Source organism: Danio rerio, chromosome 12 (assembly GCF_049306965.1).
Source record: "Danio rerio strain Tuebingen ecotype United States chromosome 12, GRCz12tu, whole genome shotgun sequence".
Classification (NCBI taxonomy): domain Eukaryota; kingdom Metazoa; phylum Chordata; class Actinopteri; order Cypriniformes; family Danionidae; genus Danio; species Danio rerio.
The window spans coordinates 9127660-9146628 of record NC_133187.1 but is presented as its reverse complement, the minus strand read 5'-3'; the positions used below and the strand labels follow the sequence as shown (position 1 = coordinate 9146628).

Below are 18969 nucleotides of genomic sequence, written 5' to 3'. Positions count from 1 at the left end.
CTGACTGTGTGATGTGTTTGCCGTGTAACCGCATGAGCGTGTTTGTGCCAAACACACAGGAGTGCTGAAGAGGCTGGAGGAGGAAGATCTGGATGACAACGTCAAGAAAAGATTAAAGGACTCGAGCGAGACTCCGGGAGCCTTGTGGCACATCTACACCAGCAAAGACGGCGAGAAGATTAAAGAGTTCCTGCACAAGGTTATTTTCATTTGATTTCTCGGCTGATCTTGAAATAATACGGTGGATCATCGGAGTGACGCTCACTCTCAAGTGTCCTCATAAAACCTTTTTCCCTCTCTTGCACAAGAAAGTTTTATAGGATTCATATCATTTATTTTTTCTGGAGCAGTGGTTCTCAACTAGTTTGGCTATGGCACACATATTTTCTAAGGGCCATTAAGCCATGACCAGGGCATGTTTTTGCTATTTCTGCGAGTATAGTAACTAAAAAATCATAACATGAAATTTAAAATAATAACTTTTATTTGAGATTTGCGATGCAAATACAATTTGAACCTCTTGAAATATATCTACTAAAAGACAGAAAATATTACTTTACAAACTGTATTGTAAATAAATCATATAAACATTTGCATATTATTCAATAATACTACTGAAATAATATGAAAACTATATTTATATATGTGAGCAATATCCACACCAGTAGCAGTGCGATATGGCTGTATATCGGCACTGATGGGAGGTGTACGTTGTCTCGAGGCCGCAGGCTGACTCAGTGTCCCACCAGTGACGATATACAGCCACATCGCAATGCTATGAATGTAGTATTGTGTTTATACAACAGTTTGACAGCATAAATGTGTATATAAAAAGAAAATCAAACACAGAAAGTCTCTAAAATCCTTTTAAAAGAGAAACTACTTTCTTCCGCCATTCATTCACACCAGCAGCTGATGTCAGAACAGCAGAATTTGTTGCTACTTCAAAAACGTCACTATAGAGCTAGTATTTGAATGATTCTCTAGCATAATGTCTTAAATCAACGGTTCCCAACAGGGGGGTCCATATTTGAAAAAATTCTTAGCAGTGGACAATAGTATTACTGAAATGACTATACAAACTGAATAAATATATATTTACACTAGTGGTGGGCCATTATTGCGAGATTCTTATCGTCTGATAAAAAAATAATTGCCGTTAATCTATTCTCAAAGTTGGGTTGGGGGCTGGTTCTATTCTATGCAAGCTATGATGACTTTCACCTTGATATATTGGTGCGCATGTATACCTGACCGGTGAGCGGTCAGACAAAAGAGTGAACCTTCTGAATCAAATCAGCAGTTTCACTTTAACTCATGAACATTTCATTCACCCCCTGTGAATAACGCAAATAAGGAGTAAGGACTGGTGAGAGTGTTATGGAATTTAATAGTGTACGCCAAATAGAAAGAAAAAAACCTTCCGCATTTCGCAATGAGTTTGTGTGTGTGTGTGCGGTCCTTTACTGACAGCCGCTTGTGGATCTTGTTGGAAAATATGGCGAAAGGTCCTAAAGATCGCGGTGTTTAATTAAGGCATTTAATAATGCCACTAATATATGCATACTCCACATCTTAATTCCATTTCTGTTTAGTTCAGTTATGACTTTTGTTGGATTAATGAGTTTTTCAAGCAGTTTGTGATGCATTTTGGAAACAGGAGATGAGCCCCTGGTCTAATTCGCCACCTGGCTTGAGGAACCCGTTCTCAAATACTTATTATTTGGGTTGCACACATATTCTGAACGCCTTCGGCAGAATTCAAATGAGCCATTTTAATCTAGAACTTTAATCTAATCTTGGAATAAATCTAAATTAAAAAATTATATCTATGCACCTATTTAATAAACATACCGTTTGTTTGAAAACAACATTTTTTTGTCATCATTACTGCAAACTTATATGAGTGATTATATCATTAAATGTGGAGGGGGGCCTTACAATATTTTCTGCGGAAAAAGGGGGTCTCAGGCAAAAAAAGGTTGGGAACCACTGCCTTAAATGATGACAAAACAGGTGATTTTTTTTGCAACCCAACTCTTTCCTAGAGTATTTAGTTCTTTAGTTTTTTTTTTCTAACTCACTGTTTGTAAATGTTTGGACATAACAGGTGGCGAAAGAGCAGGGTGTGGAGATCGCAGCAGATCACGACCCCATCCGTGATTCCAGCTACTACTTGAGCCGAAAGCTACGTCAGCGGCTGCTGGATGAACATGGCATTCAGGGCTGGACTGTGGTGCAGTTTCTGGGTGATTCAGTCCTGATCCCGGCAGGAGCTCTGCACCAGGTATCAGCACACTTCTGCAGTTACACAAAACACATTAAGCTGCATTTACACTACTAAGCCTTGTTGCAATGAGGTAGGCCTGTCAGAATAATCAATATATCGACTTATCACACAACACGTGGACATGACCTCAATCATTTTTGGTGAAGCAATATATATCACCCATACATAAAAACCAATTCTAGTAATATTTTAGCTGATTTCGCAGCATCTCTATCTCTATTGGACGTGTCTGTGTCAGTATGGTTAGAAAAACACTGTAGTATTTACTATAAATTACTATAGTATATTTTCATGTGGGTGTCTGATGACGGAAAATGGATCTGGTAGCAGATATCGCAGCCTCTGTTACTTTTTACCTTGCACTTTTTTGATAAAATGTATTATTATTTATATGTTTAGGATATGTGTTTTCACTTTCTGATTCCAATGCCTGATTATTAAATAGCTAAAATGACTATAACTATGTTAAATATTCTTAAGAATAAAATGTGTTCTCTGGAAGAGTGTACTTGCATTGTGATGATATTATATTGTCATTCTGGCATTATATACTGAGTGGCCTAAAAAGGCAATGATATCGTTTATCGCTATATATTTTGGTGCAATATATCGTACAACGCAACTGATATTGCGACTGGACTAATTTCTTGTGCTGTTTGATTTATAGAGCATATGAAAATACAATCTCAGATGACATATTGATGGTAACCTGAGGGGCTCTTAGAATTGGACTAGGGATTTGTTTTCTGGTCACAAGGATATTGTGTTTATATGGTGTTCAGTACAATTGAGTACACCCCATTTTGAAAATGAATATTTTTTTTCCATTTCTCAGTGAATATAGGCAATGTATTTTGGTGCGTTTAAACAAAACGGATTTATTGAACAGATATATTTATTGAAATAATATTTTAGTCACCGAGCATATTTAGAAATTGAGGACTGCTCGATTATGGGAAAAATCATAATCGCGATTATTTTGGTCATAATTGTAATTACGATTATTCAAAACGATTATCAGTTCAAGTCAAAATTATCCGCCCTCCTGTAAATTTAGTTTTTTTATATATAAATATTACCCAAATGATGTTTAACAGAGGACTTTTTCACAGTATTTTCTATAATATTTTTTCTTCTAGAGAAAGGCTTATTTGTTATATATTCTGGAGAAAAGCTTATTTGTTATATATATTTTTTCACCCCTCAGAAAATATATATATTTTTTTCCTGAGGGGTGATTTTGAATTGACAGATGGGGCCAGACATTCCCCACCCCTGCTATAAGTAGACATATATGTGGTTAAATTATTAAAAAACTAAATCTACTAATAATTTTCACTTGACATCTTTCTTGGTATTGTTTACATTTCGGTTTCAATACCAAATCACTATAGTTTTTATCATAAGGTTAAAACACACAGTATAATTCAGTTCTGTGAATATGATCATGTATGATCATGTCAAAATTATCAGCCCCTTTAAGCTATATTTTTTGCGATAGGCTACAGAACAGACCATGGTTATACAATAACTTTCCCTATAAACAACCCTAACCTGCCTAGTTAACCTAATTAACCCAGTTAAGCCTTTAAATGTCACGTTTAGCTGTATAGAAGTGTCTTGAAAAGACAAATATTACTTACTGTCATCATGGCAAAGATAAAATAAATCAGTTATTAGAGATGAGTTATTAAAACTATTATGTTTAAAAATGTGTTTAAAAAATCTGCTCTCCGTAAAACAGAAATTCTGACTTCAACTGTACATAAATCCTATCCTATTATGCTAAAACACATAAACTACATCAATCAGACAACAGAAGTCTTGTAATAGATTGTGTACACAATGTAAAATTTTGATTATATTGATGATCAGGCATTTATAAATATGAACAGTTGAAATCTGTATGCTTATTGTTTAACAGGAATTTTTCACAGTATTTACTATAATATTTTTTCTTCTGGAGAAAGTCTTATTTGTGTTATTTCGGCTAGAATAAAAGCAGTTTTTATTTTTTTTTAAAACCATTTTAAAGTCAATATTATTATCCCCCTTAAGCAATATTTTTATTGATTTCCTACAGAACAAACCATCATTATACAATGACAATAACTTGCTTAATTAATCTAGTTAAGCCTCCAAATGTCACTTTTAGCTTGAAAAATGTCTAGTCAAATATTATTTACTGTCATCATAGCTAAAATAAAAGAAATCAGTTATTAGAATTAAGCTTTTAAAACTATTATGCTTAAAAATGTGTTGAAAAAATCTCTCCGTTTAACAGAGATTGGGGAAAAATATGCAGGAGGGTTAATAAATCAGACTTTAACTCTAGATAGTTGATTTTTTGGGTAACTGCACTTGTATCAGTCAACCTTTACTACTAAACATCCTCTTTTACTAGCCAATGTCCAACAGTGCTGTATATGCATCTTCATGACATCAGCTCATGTTTGTGTGTTCAGGTGCAGAATCTTCACAGCTGCATTCAGGTGATCAATGACTTCGTGTCTCCAGAGCACGTGGGGCATTCCTTCCACTTAACACAAGAACTCAGATCCTCCAAAGAGGAGATGAACTACGAAGATAAGCTACAGGTACGCTAAACACACAACGGATATTACATGAGGAACACATGTCTCACGATCATTCATCAGTTCACATGTGAGTCCGAGTCATGTTTCTAACAGCCTCCCGTTTGTCTCAGGTCAAGAACATCTTCTACCACTGCGTGAAGGACGCCGTGGGCACATTGAAGAGGAGCTGTGCTGAGGAGGAAGAGGAGAGCAACTCATGACAGCCGTCCACACGCACGCACACACCGCCAACCTCCAGTGCCAAGTAGACCACACCAACACCACCCGTCTGACAGCTAGCGTTCGTCTGTCCGTTTGCTTTCCCTCTCCTTCTTTCATACTGTATAGTTTCAGTATTTATTTTCAGGCGTTCTGTTCTCGATCAAATGTAAATGTGACTTGTACAGTTTGCTAATGGATTTCACTACTTTTGGAGACTTGGAGTTACTGTGAGAGAGATCCACCATCTCGTGTCCTCATGCCATATCTTTTGAGAAAAACAAAACAAAACAAGAACTGCCAAACAATTGTAAACATTGTACAGTTCTGTTATTATGTAAAGAAAGACTTAATAACACACGTCAGCATTTTATTAAGAAGCATTCACTGTAAAATGGAGACATTTGCAAAAAAAAAGAAAAAAGAAAGAAAAAAGTTGTAATTTATTTAAGAAAATTGTCGTTTTTTCTGCTTTTTATGTTCAGATTTACTATGGTGAACTTTTGAAGTTCGATGGAAAAAGGAAAATCGTACTATGCTGTGTAAATATATACATATATACATTCACTGATGTATTTTTTTAAACATGGCTTGCTTCAATTTCAAATTTTAAAGTGCAAGTGTTACATGCTTTGTACATTGAAGTTCAAAAGGGTTTTACATTTTCCATTAAAATGGATTTATCAAATATCCGCCTGCCGTTTGCCTTATTGATAAGCCGGTGGTCAGACATTCAAATCTGCAGGGGTTTCTTTGGCTAACAATGAGGGTTTAAAAATAAATAATAATTGGACATGTTAACGCTTCAGATATGTATATTCATCATCATTTACATGACTAATTTACAGCAGGGGTTCCCAAACCTTTCAGCCCGCGACCCTCATGCCAGTGACTCGCGACACCCAATATCCTCTGAGGTGGTTATACATACAGAAAACTTGCATGCAAGTCTATTCTTCGTTTTTTTTTTATGTATGCGAGTGCTGTAAATGTGCCAGAAAGTTTAACCTGCTATTATAAAATCAATCTGACGCTATTGCTGTGTCTTTAATATAATGCAATTACCCCAGGGGTCGCAATCTAATAAAACTAGTTACTATAAGCTACTATGGTAACTATGAAGTATATAGTAACTAGAAACAACATTTTTTTCTCTTCAGGAGGTTATGGATAAAATATAGTCATTCTTACGGTTTAATAAAAATAAATCGATTTTTGGAAATCACCAGGAGACACCCGTTCATTGTCCCGCAACCCCTCCTCGGGGTGTCCCGACCCCCACTTTGAAAACCACTGATTTACAGTATGGTTAGTATTCATACAAAAAAAATGGTTTTGGTTTGTTGTCGTTCTCATAATGAACAGCAGAGGGAGCTCTCGACAAATCGAGCTTGAGTGAGATTAAATAAACATTCACTTATAGTGCAGTTGCTGTTTTATAACAGGGGTTTTCAAATATGCTACATTCTGTATGAAGATTCCATTTACAATGAGAAATATTTGTATTATAAATGGGTCTGAAGAATTATTTGGAAAATATTTAATTCGTAGTTTGCTACATTTCTAATTAACTAAATGGGTTCTCAATCCAGACCACATCTGTGGAATAAAGTGTACCAAATAATTATTTGCAAAACCGTCAAACCCACATTTGAATAACATTTCCCAAAACAAAATGCATAAACTATAACAGTATTCAAACGAACCATTCTTCAACTGTGTCCCAAGTATCCAGCTTTTATACATGCCATGTAAAGTCGAATGTATACTTGCTTTAGTTTAACCCAAGGATGTAGGTTTGCACTTATATATATATATATATAGTTGAAGTCAGAAATATAAGACCCCCTGTTTTTTCCCCATTATGAGATTTTTTTTAACACATTTCTCAGCATAATAGTTTTAATGACTCATTTCTAATAACTGATTTATTTTATCTTTGCCATGATGACAGTAAATAATATTAGACTAGATATTTTTAAGACACTTCTATACAGCTTAAATTCACATTTAAAGGCTTAACTAGGTTAATTAGGTTAACTAGGCAGGTTAGAGTAATTAGGCAAGTTATTGTATAATGACAGTTTGTTCTGTAGACTATCGAAAAAAATATATAGCTTATTTTTGACCTTAAAATGGTTATTAAAAAATTAAAAACTGCTTTTATTCTATCTGTGTGAGAGCAGGGAAAGGTACAGCCTATCACAATGTTGACAATGATGATTGATTATAAGCAAGTTTGGCATGCTGTCCCGAGAGAGAGCCCTGAGCTCAAAAGGTCTTTGAGCCTTGGGCTCCCTCCCATTTGCACGGTAAGAGGGGAGCCTTGAGCTCGGGTAGATCTCGACAACTCCCCCCTTGATAAGAGCCGATGACTAAAATGAATGCTATGGAGAGATATGCTGCAGGATGAGAGATTGACTGTAGCGCTTAATTTAGATTGATCAATCAACTAGTGCATGTTTTTGGAATGTGGAAGGAAACTAGAGAAAACCCACGCGAGCACAGGAAGAACATCCAAACTATGCACAGAAACAACCGCCGGCCTGTTAAAGGACTAGAACCGGTGACGTTCTTCCTGTGAGGCAACAGTGCTAACCACTGGGCCACCGTGCCGCCCTAAGGAGGGAAAGGTGAAGAGGTAGGGGTGGAGGAGGGGATTCTTCAAATCGAATGACTGTAGTGAAAAACCCTGGCTCTTTATAGTGGGTTAGGAATGGCCTGATTGGTGGATCATACATGCTAATGCAGAACCAGCCGTGTTCAATCATAATCACGTGATCCTCTCAAAATTAGTTTATGGATAATCTTTACTCATGCGTCGGGGGGTGGGGGGGGGGTTTTGGGGGGGGGGGTGGTGCGACCCGAGGACAGAACGTGAATCAACCATTTCTGCATGTCCAGGTTAATATTGACGGCGCAATTTTTCTTTAAAGTGAATTAAATTATTGGTGGTACATTTCAATAGCTGAGGGTCCCCTCCGTCCATGCTAAATCTACGGCCTTGTTTTACCATTAATTATTTAAATTAAAAAAAGAGATTGATGCTTCCATTGTTAAAATTTTTAATGCTCGTCAGAACAAGTAACTCACAAAAGAATTATACAGAAATCCTTATTTCCAAAATCGTAATAATCGTATACATATTTACTGTAGAACAGCCATTCATGCATCAAAATCAATGATTTTTACATCGCAAAACAACAAAATCTGACGCACCCTGATTACTGCGGTAAACCAGCAATTAAACATTGAATTAAAAAAACAAATAACAATAAAAAAGAGCAAAATGTGATTTGGTTCCCTCTTGGTGACACAAAGTCGTCTCTTCCAGGCGCGTCTGGCACATGTTGGTGCGCTTTTTGATCAGTGTGAGGAGTGAACCTGCTTTATTGTTACACACGGTACGATTGTGCGATCGGTTACCTGAAAATATTAACACTGCGATCCTTGATTGATGATTACAGTACACAAAATAAGAAGCTCTGTTCACTTTCTCACGGACATCTGAAAACTGCAGCGAGCGGAGATGAGAAACGAACGAGAGATTCTATAGCGCTCGACTTGATTATTGCTTATAGCTCTGAATGCAATAGTTTGACGCTGACGTTCAGTTCCTGAAGTACAGCTGTGTTGTCAGGTTATAGTTCGAGGTTGCTACAAATCCTCCAGGGCGGTGATCTGACTGATCTTCGTACTAGTCGACGGGATCTTCGCAGTAAGGCAAAACAAGTGCTGCAAGCTGGTTAGTGTACAGAAACCGATGCATAACTAATTGCATTGATACCCCTTAGAACACAACGTCAACATGAGTGATGCTAATCAACAGATACTGCACAAAAACCTCACACACACACACACACACACACACACACACACACACACACACACACACACATCCTGGATGTATTTCACAGTGTCCGTGTAGGAAATTGTTTGATTTAAGTGTGAATTTGCAAAACGAAAGAGTCTCATCTGTTCGTCTTTGACGTCCCTTTTCAGTCGTACTTCATAACAACGACGACAACAACCAAAAAAACGCGTTAGAAATGTTGGGAAAAGGCACACGTACTGACAAAAGAGTCTTCGTTCTTCATTTGAACCAATCGCTAATCGAAGCAAACAAGCTGACGGCTTGGTGAGCCGCCATTTTACGCCAGCGAGGCGTGTTTCCTCTGGCACGCGGTGGCGCTGGAAGTCTCCCTTTGGTTGCGTGTTTTTCGAGAATATGAGCGTTCTCTACTTGTCTCCGTCCAGCTCCTGCAGGATGTCCTCCGGAAGCTCCAGTCCGGGTAGATCTTCCAGAGGGATCTCCTGAGTGGGCATCTCCAGCGGAGGGAGCTGCGGGATGGGAATGTCCTTGGCCTTGCGCTCTTCGTTGGGCTGTGGAAGCACCCATAGCTCTGAATCCGCATCGGCGTAGTGTTCCTTCTTCAGGCGCGAGTTTTCCGTACACAACCGCTCGTTTTCCTGCTTTAACCGCTGGTTTTCCGACACGAGGCGGTCTACGAGTTTGCGCAGGTCATTGATGGTGGTTTGCTGCTCTTCCAGGCGTGTTTTGTCGTCTTTCTGAGCTTTGCTGCCTGCGCAGGGCTCTGGGACGGTGCCTTTGTTTTTGAGGAGGTACAGCCAGGTGTCGTACTCTCGATCAGGGGGTTGAGAGGTGGTGTCTGTGACTCCGGCTGGATGAAGGTGACGGCGGGCCGGTTGCTCTGAGGCCTGGAGAGTTCTGGGTTTGTCTTCTCGCTTTGCTCGCTTCCATCGCTCCTCGATCAGCCGCTGCTGCTTCACATGACTGTCCCTCTGAAGCTCCAGAGACAGGCGAGCCTGGGAATTTAAAACATTGAGGACTTCAGAAACGGAAAACGCCATGTTTAACCAACAGCTGTAAATCAGTACTAGCATACCTGTTCACACTCGGTGAGTTTCATGGCCTCCTTGAGAAGATCTGTGGAAAAATGAAGTTGATTAAGCAATTATGTTTTCCAATTTCAGGCAGGCATGGGACGATAACCGTGTTCAAGGTATACTGCGGTTTGGAAAAGTCAAGGTTTTCAAACCGCCAAAATTTTCTGCTGTACCGTTCCTAAGGTATGTGTAAGGTGTTTTATTTATGTTTTGTTTTTAGTTTTTAAGGACAACAGTATCTCCAGCAGAAAAGATCTCCAAAGATGCTGTTTTAAATTGTAAAGAAAAAATTGTTTTTGAAACAAATGAAGACAGCAGAAGACAAGAATTCATTTGAATAATTTTAGGGTTTCTGCAGGTTTCACCAAGTTAAATTTAAGACTTTTTAAAACATTAGGACCATTATGAATTAAAGTTCAGACTCATGAAGGGCTAAAGGCTGAGGATTTTGTGAAATGACTCAGATGGAAAATATTTTGATTTGCCCTATCAAAAAACAAAACAATATTATAATCGATTACATTGAATTATACATTAATATATTAAATATGACTAATAATATATTAATAATAGCAATTCAATTATATTTTTTAATATTTCTTAGCAAAATATTTTAAATATTGTATAAAAACAAGCAAGCTCTACTTGTATCTATACACGTTTTTCCAACATAAACTTTCTTTAAACAAAAAAAAAAAAAAATAAAAGTTTTAAAAAGTATAATAAACTAAATGTATGCACAACAATCTGTCCAGGTCGGTGTCCTCAGCAGTAAATACATGGAGCAATTTTAAACAAATGTTTTTGCAGGGAAAATAATTCATCCATTAAGGTAAATAGAGTTAAAATCACACTTTATATAAATAGATAGCAATAGTTGAACAAAGGAAAATTAAGACCCGTTTAAAAAGATTTAAGACCTACAACACAACATTTCAGTAAATTTAGGACTTTTTAAGGCCTAAAATTTGAATTTTGAGATTTTAGACCTTTTAAGACTTTTTAAGACCCTGCAGAAACCCTGTATTTAGCCTGACAGGTTTACTGTTCCACAATATTTTAAATGTTTCCGAAAATGAAATCTATTGTGTTCAAATGGAAAAAGGTTTTGTTTTTACCCAGACATTTAAAAGACGATATTTTAGAGCAGTAATCACAAAACTGTGAAACCGTGATATTTACATCCAAGGTTATCATACCGTCAGAATCCTATACCGGCCTATGCCTAATCACAGATGAGTCTTTTGCTAATATTCATTATAGTTATACACCAAATATAACACTTTTTGACCATTACCAAACACTGTACGGCAGGGGTGCCAATCCTATTCCTGGAGCTCTACCTTCTGCAATCTTGATCAAACACACTGGTCTGTAATTACCAAGTGCTCCTTCAGATCCAACTTAATTGGTTTAGTTGGGTTTGATCAGGGTTGGAGCTAAATTCTACGGGAAGGTACACTACCTGACAATTGTCTTGTCGCTTGTCTAAGTTTTAGAAACAACAAATAATAACTTGACTTCTAGTTGATCATTTGTTATCAGAAGTGGTTTATCTGAAAGGCAAAGGTCTCTAGATTTCGCTTAGTTTACCAAAATATAATATGATCATGCCTTGATTTTTAATGATTTAATTAGGACAGTAAGGTCTGATTTTCTCTTTTAACAGGAATAATGTACAGTATTGACCTTATTCTAAAATGTGGAAGTGCGCCTGTTTTCGCGATTGTCTTAGAACTTCCGTTTCAGTCGCCTATGGGAGAAATGACAAGGAATAATAAACGGCAAAAAACGGTCAAACTACTTGCTCTACAAACAAATGTTTGCATGACTACACAGACCAAGTAGAATAATATAACAAGGAAATATCAGTTTGCAACATCAAACAGCGAAACGAGCAGTTTTTAATGTCTAAAAATGAATGGAAGTGAATGAGAGCGGAAGTCTCGTGCCAAAAAGATTCAAATGGCAGTGCCCGCTCGTCTGCGGAGAATAAGGTCAATAGAATATAAAGTCATGCTGCAGTGGATAAAGATTTAATATTGTGTATGACTCCCATGAGCTTGGAGGACTGCATCCATACATCTCTGCAATGACTCAAATCACTTATTTAAAAAGTCATGTGGAATGGCAAAGAAAGTGTTCTTGCAGGACTCCCAGAGTTCATCAAGATTCTTTGGATTCATTTTCAATGCCTCCTCCATCATCTTACCCCAGACATGCTCAATAATGTTCATTTCTGGTGACTGGGCTGGCCAATCCTGGAGCACCTTGACCTTCTTTGCTTACAGGAGGTTTGATGTGAAGGCTGAAGTATGAGAAGGAGCGCTATCCTGCTGAAGAATTTGCCATCTCCTGTGGTTTGTAATGTAATGGGCAGCACAAATGTCTTGATGCCTCAGGCTGTTGATGTTGCCATCCACTCTGCAGATCTCTCGCACACCCCCATACTGAATGTAACCCCAAACCATAATTTTTCCTTGACTGATTTCTGTAAAAATCTTGAATCCATGCAGGTTCCAATAGGTCTTCTGCAGTATTTGTGATTGGGATGCAGTTCAACAGATGATTCATCTGAAAAATCGACCTTCTGCCACTTTTCCAAATGTTCAACTAGACGTCAAGTTATTATTTGTTGCTTTTAAAACTGGTAACGACAACAAGACTTTTATCAGGTAGTGTAGATCTCCAGGAACAGGATTGGGCACCCCTGCCATACAGTAACAGAATAGGGAAGCTCTTTAAATATGAAGACTTGGCTCTACTATAGTAAAGGGTGAATGCTGTATATCTGTCACTACAGATATACAGACACCAGAGCGTTTTAGAGCCATTGAAGATCAGTCGATTCATCAGCGGATCACTCGTATGTCAGCTTATAAACAGACCAGCTTTAAAACGCTCTAGTGTCTCTATATCTGTAGTTACACTCAGTGAACAGTGGTGAGTTCGGTCATTTCTGTTAAGCACCAGAACACAATGGCAAATCAGAGCTGTTTAAGAACGCGCACAAATGTTAACGGGAAATGGACATTTTTAAAATTTCAGTACAGATTGGTAGCGAATTCCAGAATTGTGACAACACTAATTTAAAGTCATTTACTTCTCTTTTCATTTCCATTTTAGTGCTCATTTTGAATTGATGTATATCATATCGACCACGATTGCATTCCTAAATTCGCCAACGACCTGCAAAGTAATTGGCTGTTTGGATATTTGCAGTTTCTGGTGAGTGTCATGTGAAATATTTACTTACTATAGTGTAATGTGCAAGTACTTATATATTAATGCTTACAAACGCTTACATTCTACATTTATGCAAATGAACATGGCCTAGCTAAACCAATCATACTGGTCAAACAAGTAACATAAATAAGAGTCTGTGTTGCCATATTTCCATTATATCCACATATTCTCAAATGACATTGTAAAATATAAAATGAAGAGACCGAAAACCACTTAAACTATCATATTTTGTTTTAAAAATTGAATTATTTCAATAACTAAATGACAAATATGAGATCATTCAACTAAATAGTCATTTAATTCTAGTCCAAACAATAGCATTTTGTTCATGAGTGCATGAGTTTCATCACTAAGGCAGTCAACATTTATTTCCAGATGTCTTGATGAGAATTATCTTCTGAACAGGGATTAAAACAGAAATCAACCTGCAGCTTTTCTGTGGCAGGAGATGGCATCTTCAAATTTCCCAGCGGCCAGCAAGCGGTCTGCCTTCCTGCACTGCTGATGGGCCTAAAAGAGAGGATACAGCTCTTCACATGACTTCATCGTGATGGGTTCAGTTAGCACTAAAAACTAATTACAGCACAGATAAATGACATTAGCCCTGATTAACTCTAAACCTACATCAAGTTCTAATGGAAGTTCATCTAATCCTTTCAGTCACAGTGAAAGTCTATTTAAAGCGAGCTGTCAATACTTCTGTCATCCCTCCAACACTGTACTGTACTCAGATCTACTTACTTTACAGTAATGGTTAATCAAATATCATCTTCAAACCCTCCATCATTAAGCTCATTTCAAGCTAAGCAATTTTAAAAAAATTTTGCACCTAGACAACTGTATTAAAGGGATACTTCACCTAAAAAAGAAAGAAATTACGGATCATCAACTCTCCTTGTGTGTTTTTACACCTTTATGAGTTTCTTTCTTCTACTGAATACAAAAGAAGATATTGCGAAGAATGCTGGTAACTGGCGTCCATCGACTTCCATAGTAAAAAAATAAATAAACAACACAGGCTCATTCTGAAAACGTAGTCCCATGGACATTTCAGGAGACCGCCAATTATATAGCCGTAGATACATATAGCTGCATTTCTTTTTTTTTAAGCAAACGCTACGGGGCGGTATGATGCCGTTCCTTTTCGCGCGTAGCGGCTGACTGCTTACCTCCATGTGGAGGGCTTTCCTGCTGCAACCACATTGTCCAGTTAGCTCGTTGTGTATTTCGGTGGACTTAAGGCGCAGAGAGGAGTTGACTACAATGACGACGGGGTTTCAGTCCGGGGGAAGAGCGGTTGCAGAAATCAGGTAAGACAAAAACAGAATCCAAAAAAAAAAGTGACAAGTGAATAACAGAGTGAGAATGGGGTAAAATCCGAAATCGTGGTAAAAATCAGACGAGGGCTTTTCTTTTTCTGGACAGCTTTTGTAAACCGTCGGTTGGGTTTAGGGAAGTAAGCGGAGGGCGGGTCAATCAGTAAAATTAGTTGGGTTGAGGGAAGAAGGAGGGTGGCTCCGTCGATTGGCCGGTCGCCCAGTTGGCCATTCAGTCAGTCAGACAGATGGTCACTTGACAGCGGCCTCTGGTAGGTTTACGCGAGAACAGCACGGGCGCGAATGGCACTCACGAGAAAAATTTGGGATACGAAAAAGCCTCTCGTGGATTCGCGAAAACAAAAACTGAAAAAATATGTACCTCCCGGGACGTAATTCGCAGTCCCCAGAAACGCCCAAGGGACTACATTTTCAGAATGAGCCTAGATTGAAAATGAATTACCAAGTTAATGGGTGCCATCAACCAGAATTCTTAAAATATCTTTGTTTGTGTGCGTGTTCAACAGAAGAACGGTCGCCAATTAGGTTTTGGAGTAAAGGGAGAGTAAATGATGACTATTTATATTTTGGGTGAACTATCCCTTTAACTCCGAGCACAAGAATGTATTCTGAAGATTGGAACATCTGACATTCAGAATCTATTTGAAACTTTATAGTAGGTATGTTAGTAAAGTAATAAATATGTGAATTCTTTGTACAGGTGGTCAGATGTTTTTGCTTCCACTGACAAATAAATGTATTCTTAATAACGCTGAATTTGCGCTTTGTAAAGAATTTCTAATATGTTGAGTGTTTCTTAAACTGTAGTTACATATAAACTAAAAATAATCAAATAAAAGATCACAAGTGTCCAATACATTTATCATTATAAAAAAAGGTCTTTATCAGCTTTTGTCACTTTAAAGCAGTGTGTACTACCTGACTAAAGTCTTGTCTCCTATCCAAGTTCCAAACAACAAAAATTAACTTGACTTATAATTGATCATTTGGTATCAGAAGTGGTTTATTTGAAAGGCAAAGGCCTCTAGATGACACTTATTTTACCAAAATAAAATATGATCATGCCTTGATTTTTAATTTTTTAATTAGGACAGTGAGGTCTGACTTCGCTTAGACAAAAGTTTTGTCACTTAACAGAAATAATGTACAGTATAGAATATAAAGAAATGGTGCAGTGGAAAAAGATTTAATATTGTGTATGACTCCCATGAGCTTGGATGACTGCATCCATACATCTCTGCAATGACTCAAATCACTTATTAATAAAGTCATCTGAAATGGCAAAGAAAGCGTTCTTGCAGGAGTCCCAGAGTTCATCAAGATTCTTTGGATTCATCTTCAATGACTCCTCCATGTTACCCCGGACATGCTCAATAATGTTCATGTTTGGTGACTGGGCCGGCCAATCCTGGAGCACCTTGAGCTTATTTACGTTCTTGCACGCCCCCATACTGAATGCAACCCCAAACCATGATTTTTCCTTCACCAAACTTGACTGATTTCAGTGAGAATCTTGGCTCCATGCAGGTTCCAATATTTCTGCAGAATTTGTGATGATTGGGATGCAGTTCAACAGTTCACTTTTCCAAATGATCAACTAAAAGTCAAAGTTTTTTTGTTGCTCTTACAACTGGGATCAATGACAAGACTTTTGTCAGTTTGTGTATATATTTTGATGCGATGATTTGAACCCATATATATATGAGCAATTCCAGCGTTATGGATGTGACATTTGCAGTAAAAACTCCAAACTTAAATTCACAGAGAAAGTATTTGTTAACATTATATTGAAAAATATGTTTACCTTTTTCTAAACAACTAACCACAGAGTTATGGGAGCAGAAATATATACATCTGTAAACATGTCTTATATTTTGAATGAGGAAAGTAAACATGCGTTTTGGTTGTGACGAAGAAAGTCTGCTAGTTTACAGTATGCAACACACTTTGTAGAAATTCTGTCAATTAAACTGCACAACTCAAAAGAAACAATGCTAATAAAAAGGATAAGAGTCGGCTCTTTAAAGAACAAACATGATTGATTTTATTTTAGTTTATGCATTTATGAGGTAAAAGTTTTGTTATGGATGCGACATCTCTCCGTTATGGATGTGACCAATGTAAAATTGGAACTTGAGTGACTTTGCTTAATAAAATATAATAGTTTGAAAACATTGAAGGAGACATTTTTGAGTAGTTTTTAAGTACTGTAAAATACTTGCTTACACCAAAAATGTAGAAACAGTTTTGCTTTTTTGGTTGAAGCTTAGTTTTTTTATGGCAAGGTTGACATTTGCATGGAATTGCTCATACACGCACGCACCAGCAAAATAAAAGCTTGTTTTTTATATCATTTAAATGTGTGTACTGTGCATACTCAATATATATATATATATATATATATATATATATATATATATATATATATATATATATATATATGTATGTATGTATGTATGTATGTACGTATGTATGTATATATATGTATATATGTATGTATGTATGTATGTATGTATGTATGTATGTATATATATATATATATATATATATATATATATATATATATATATATATATATATATATATATATACACACACACACACACATGCTGCATATATTTGAGAACTGTTTATTTATATTTAGATATAAAATACATACAAATAAGATACATATTTTATTAACCTTTGCCCAGCACTAATATTTATATACATGTGCTCTATTTGCAGTTGTTTTTTGTTAATATATAGAGCAAAATATCAAAAGGTTAAACAATAAAGACTTTTTTCTCAAGAGTTCTTTGCTCATATTTTCCAAGGGTGTGAACATTACTGGTGAGCACTGTATTAAAATAATTATATTGTACTTTGTATTGTATAATTTTGTTATTTATGTTCTTGCAACTATATTAGAGCCTTCACAAGAAAAGATCCAATGAAAAACGATTAAAGGGGATCTAGTATGTCATTTATACAAGATGTAAAAAACATCTCTGATGTCCCTAGAGTGTGTATGTGAAGTTTCAGCTCAAAATACCTCACAAACACGTTTTTATAACTCTGAAACTGTCCATTTTAGGTTTTGATCCAAATTGGGCCGTTTTGGTGAGTGTCACTTTAAATTGAAACAAGATTGTAACTCAGCCCTTTTTTCAAAAGAGGGCGGAGCTGCAAACACCTATGTGTCAGCATAGTGGCAGATCAAAAACAGGTCTAAGGTTATCTTTGTGGAAAAATGAAGATGTGAAAAGAAGCGTCTCAGAAGAAGGTAGTCTATGGACACAACTGTGTTCACTCCACGTTTATAATGCCTCAGTCTGTGCCATTATCTGCAGCAGGTACAGTAAAATCTCTAACATGGTCAGCTGCTTATCACTAAGGGCTATTTATGCAAATGAGGGACAGATCGTCACTAATGGGCGGGACTTCTCCCCTCTATAAGATGTACAAAGAGAAAATGTCAGTATTTCTGAAGACCATTTTTGTCAAGTTTTATTATTGAAAATAGAAGTTTAAACTCCTTATTAAAGTGATTTTTTTCCATAGTAGGTCCCCTTTAAACATCATGTTTACTGGTGATCTCAGAATCACTTTAGGTAAATCTCATTAAAAGCACACGACCTTTATAAATGTTAATTTTAGACTATGATAAAATAATAAAACTACACAGAAACCAATATCAGTGAAGCCACCTACTGCGTGTTTGTTTAAAAATGATCAGCTGTCAGAGGTAAACAAACACACATATAAAGGCTAACTAAAAACAGACCACACGAAATACAGCTCACGGTTTATACGAAGCCTTTACATCCCGGTTGAATGAATTCAGAATAAATGATAAATGACTGCACGTGTTTTTAGGACAGGTGAACCTCTTCGCAGCTTTTATTTTATACTCTTCACAGATGTCATGCGGCTAAGCTAACAGCGGCTAGCGTGCTAATGTGGCTTGTAAACAGACACTTACGAGATTGAGAGGACTGTCGACCACCTCCATTCCGTCGTCGACTACAGACTCAACCACACGAGAGACTCATCGGCACATTTCTGTCTTTATTCCGGGACCAGGGACTCTGGTTTCACCGGTTGCTGCTCCACTGCTACAATAGACGAGCAAAACAAACAACAACTTCCCCCTCCGAGACGTCACCATCGCGTCACTGTACGACGACACCCGTGACATAGGAAGACTTTTTAAATGTCTTTTTACATGTAACAGAAAAAAAAACATTAAAATACCTTCCATAAAAATTGCTACGAGTTAATTTTAATTTATTAAACGAAGATAATTTCTCAATTTCTAAGCCTGTTCTAAAGTTATGTGATGTTTACTCTCACCACGAGAGGGAGCTTTTACCTTACAAATTCTGTATTATAAACGTCACGAAATATTGTC

General features: G+C 36.9%; 2 protein-coding genes across 50 annotated transcripts in view; one reads left to right on the top strand and one right to left on the bottom strand.

Annotated features, from left to right (window-relative positions):
• The window catches only part of jmjd1cb (jumonji domain containing 1Cb), a 229500-nt gene extending 223727 nt beyond the window's left edge, over positions 1-5773 (top strand). For all 47 annotated transcript variants that reach the window (XM_009306514.4, XM_073918201.1, XM_073918202.1 and 44 more), the window contains 4 exons: positions 60-199; positions 2111-2287; positions 4756-4887; positions 4998-5773. In XM_009306514.4, the coding sequence (XP_009304789.2) occupies positions 60-199; positions 2111-2287; positions 4756-4887; positions 4998-5087 (539 nt within the window). In that variant the 3' untranslated portion in view covers positions 5088-5773. The remainder of the gene's footprint in view (positions 1-59; positions 200-2110; positions 2288-4755; positions 4888-4997) is intronic.
• Positions 5774-8133: 2360 nt separating this feature from the next.
• nrbf2b (nuclear receptor binding factor 2b) lies at positions 8134-18711 on the bottom strand. 3 transcript variants are annotated; one of them, NM_001002613.1, is given in 5 exon segments: positions 8134-8947; positions 8984-9912; positions 9993-10033; positions 13665-13749; positions 18541-18677. In NM_001002613.1, coding segments are annotated over 4 exon segments (744 nt in total). In that variant the 5' UTR covers positions 18571-18677; the 3' UTR covers positions 8134-8947; positions 8984-9324.
• Between the last annotated feature and the right edge of the window lie 258 nt (positions 18712-18969).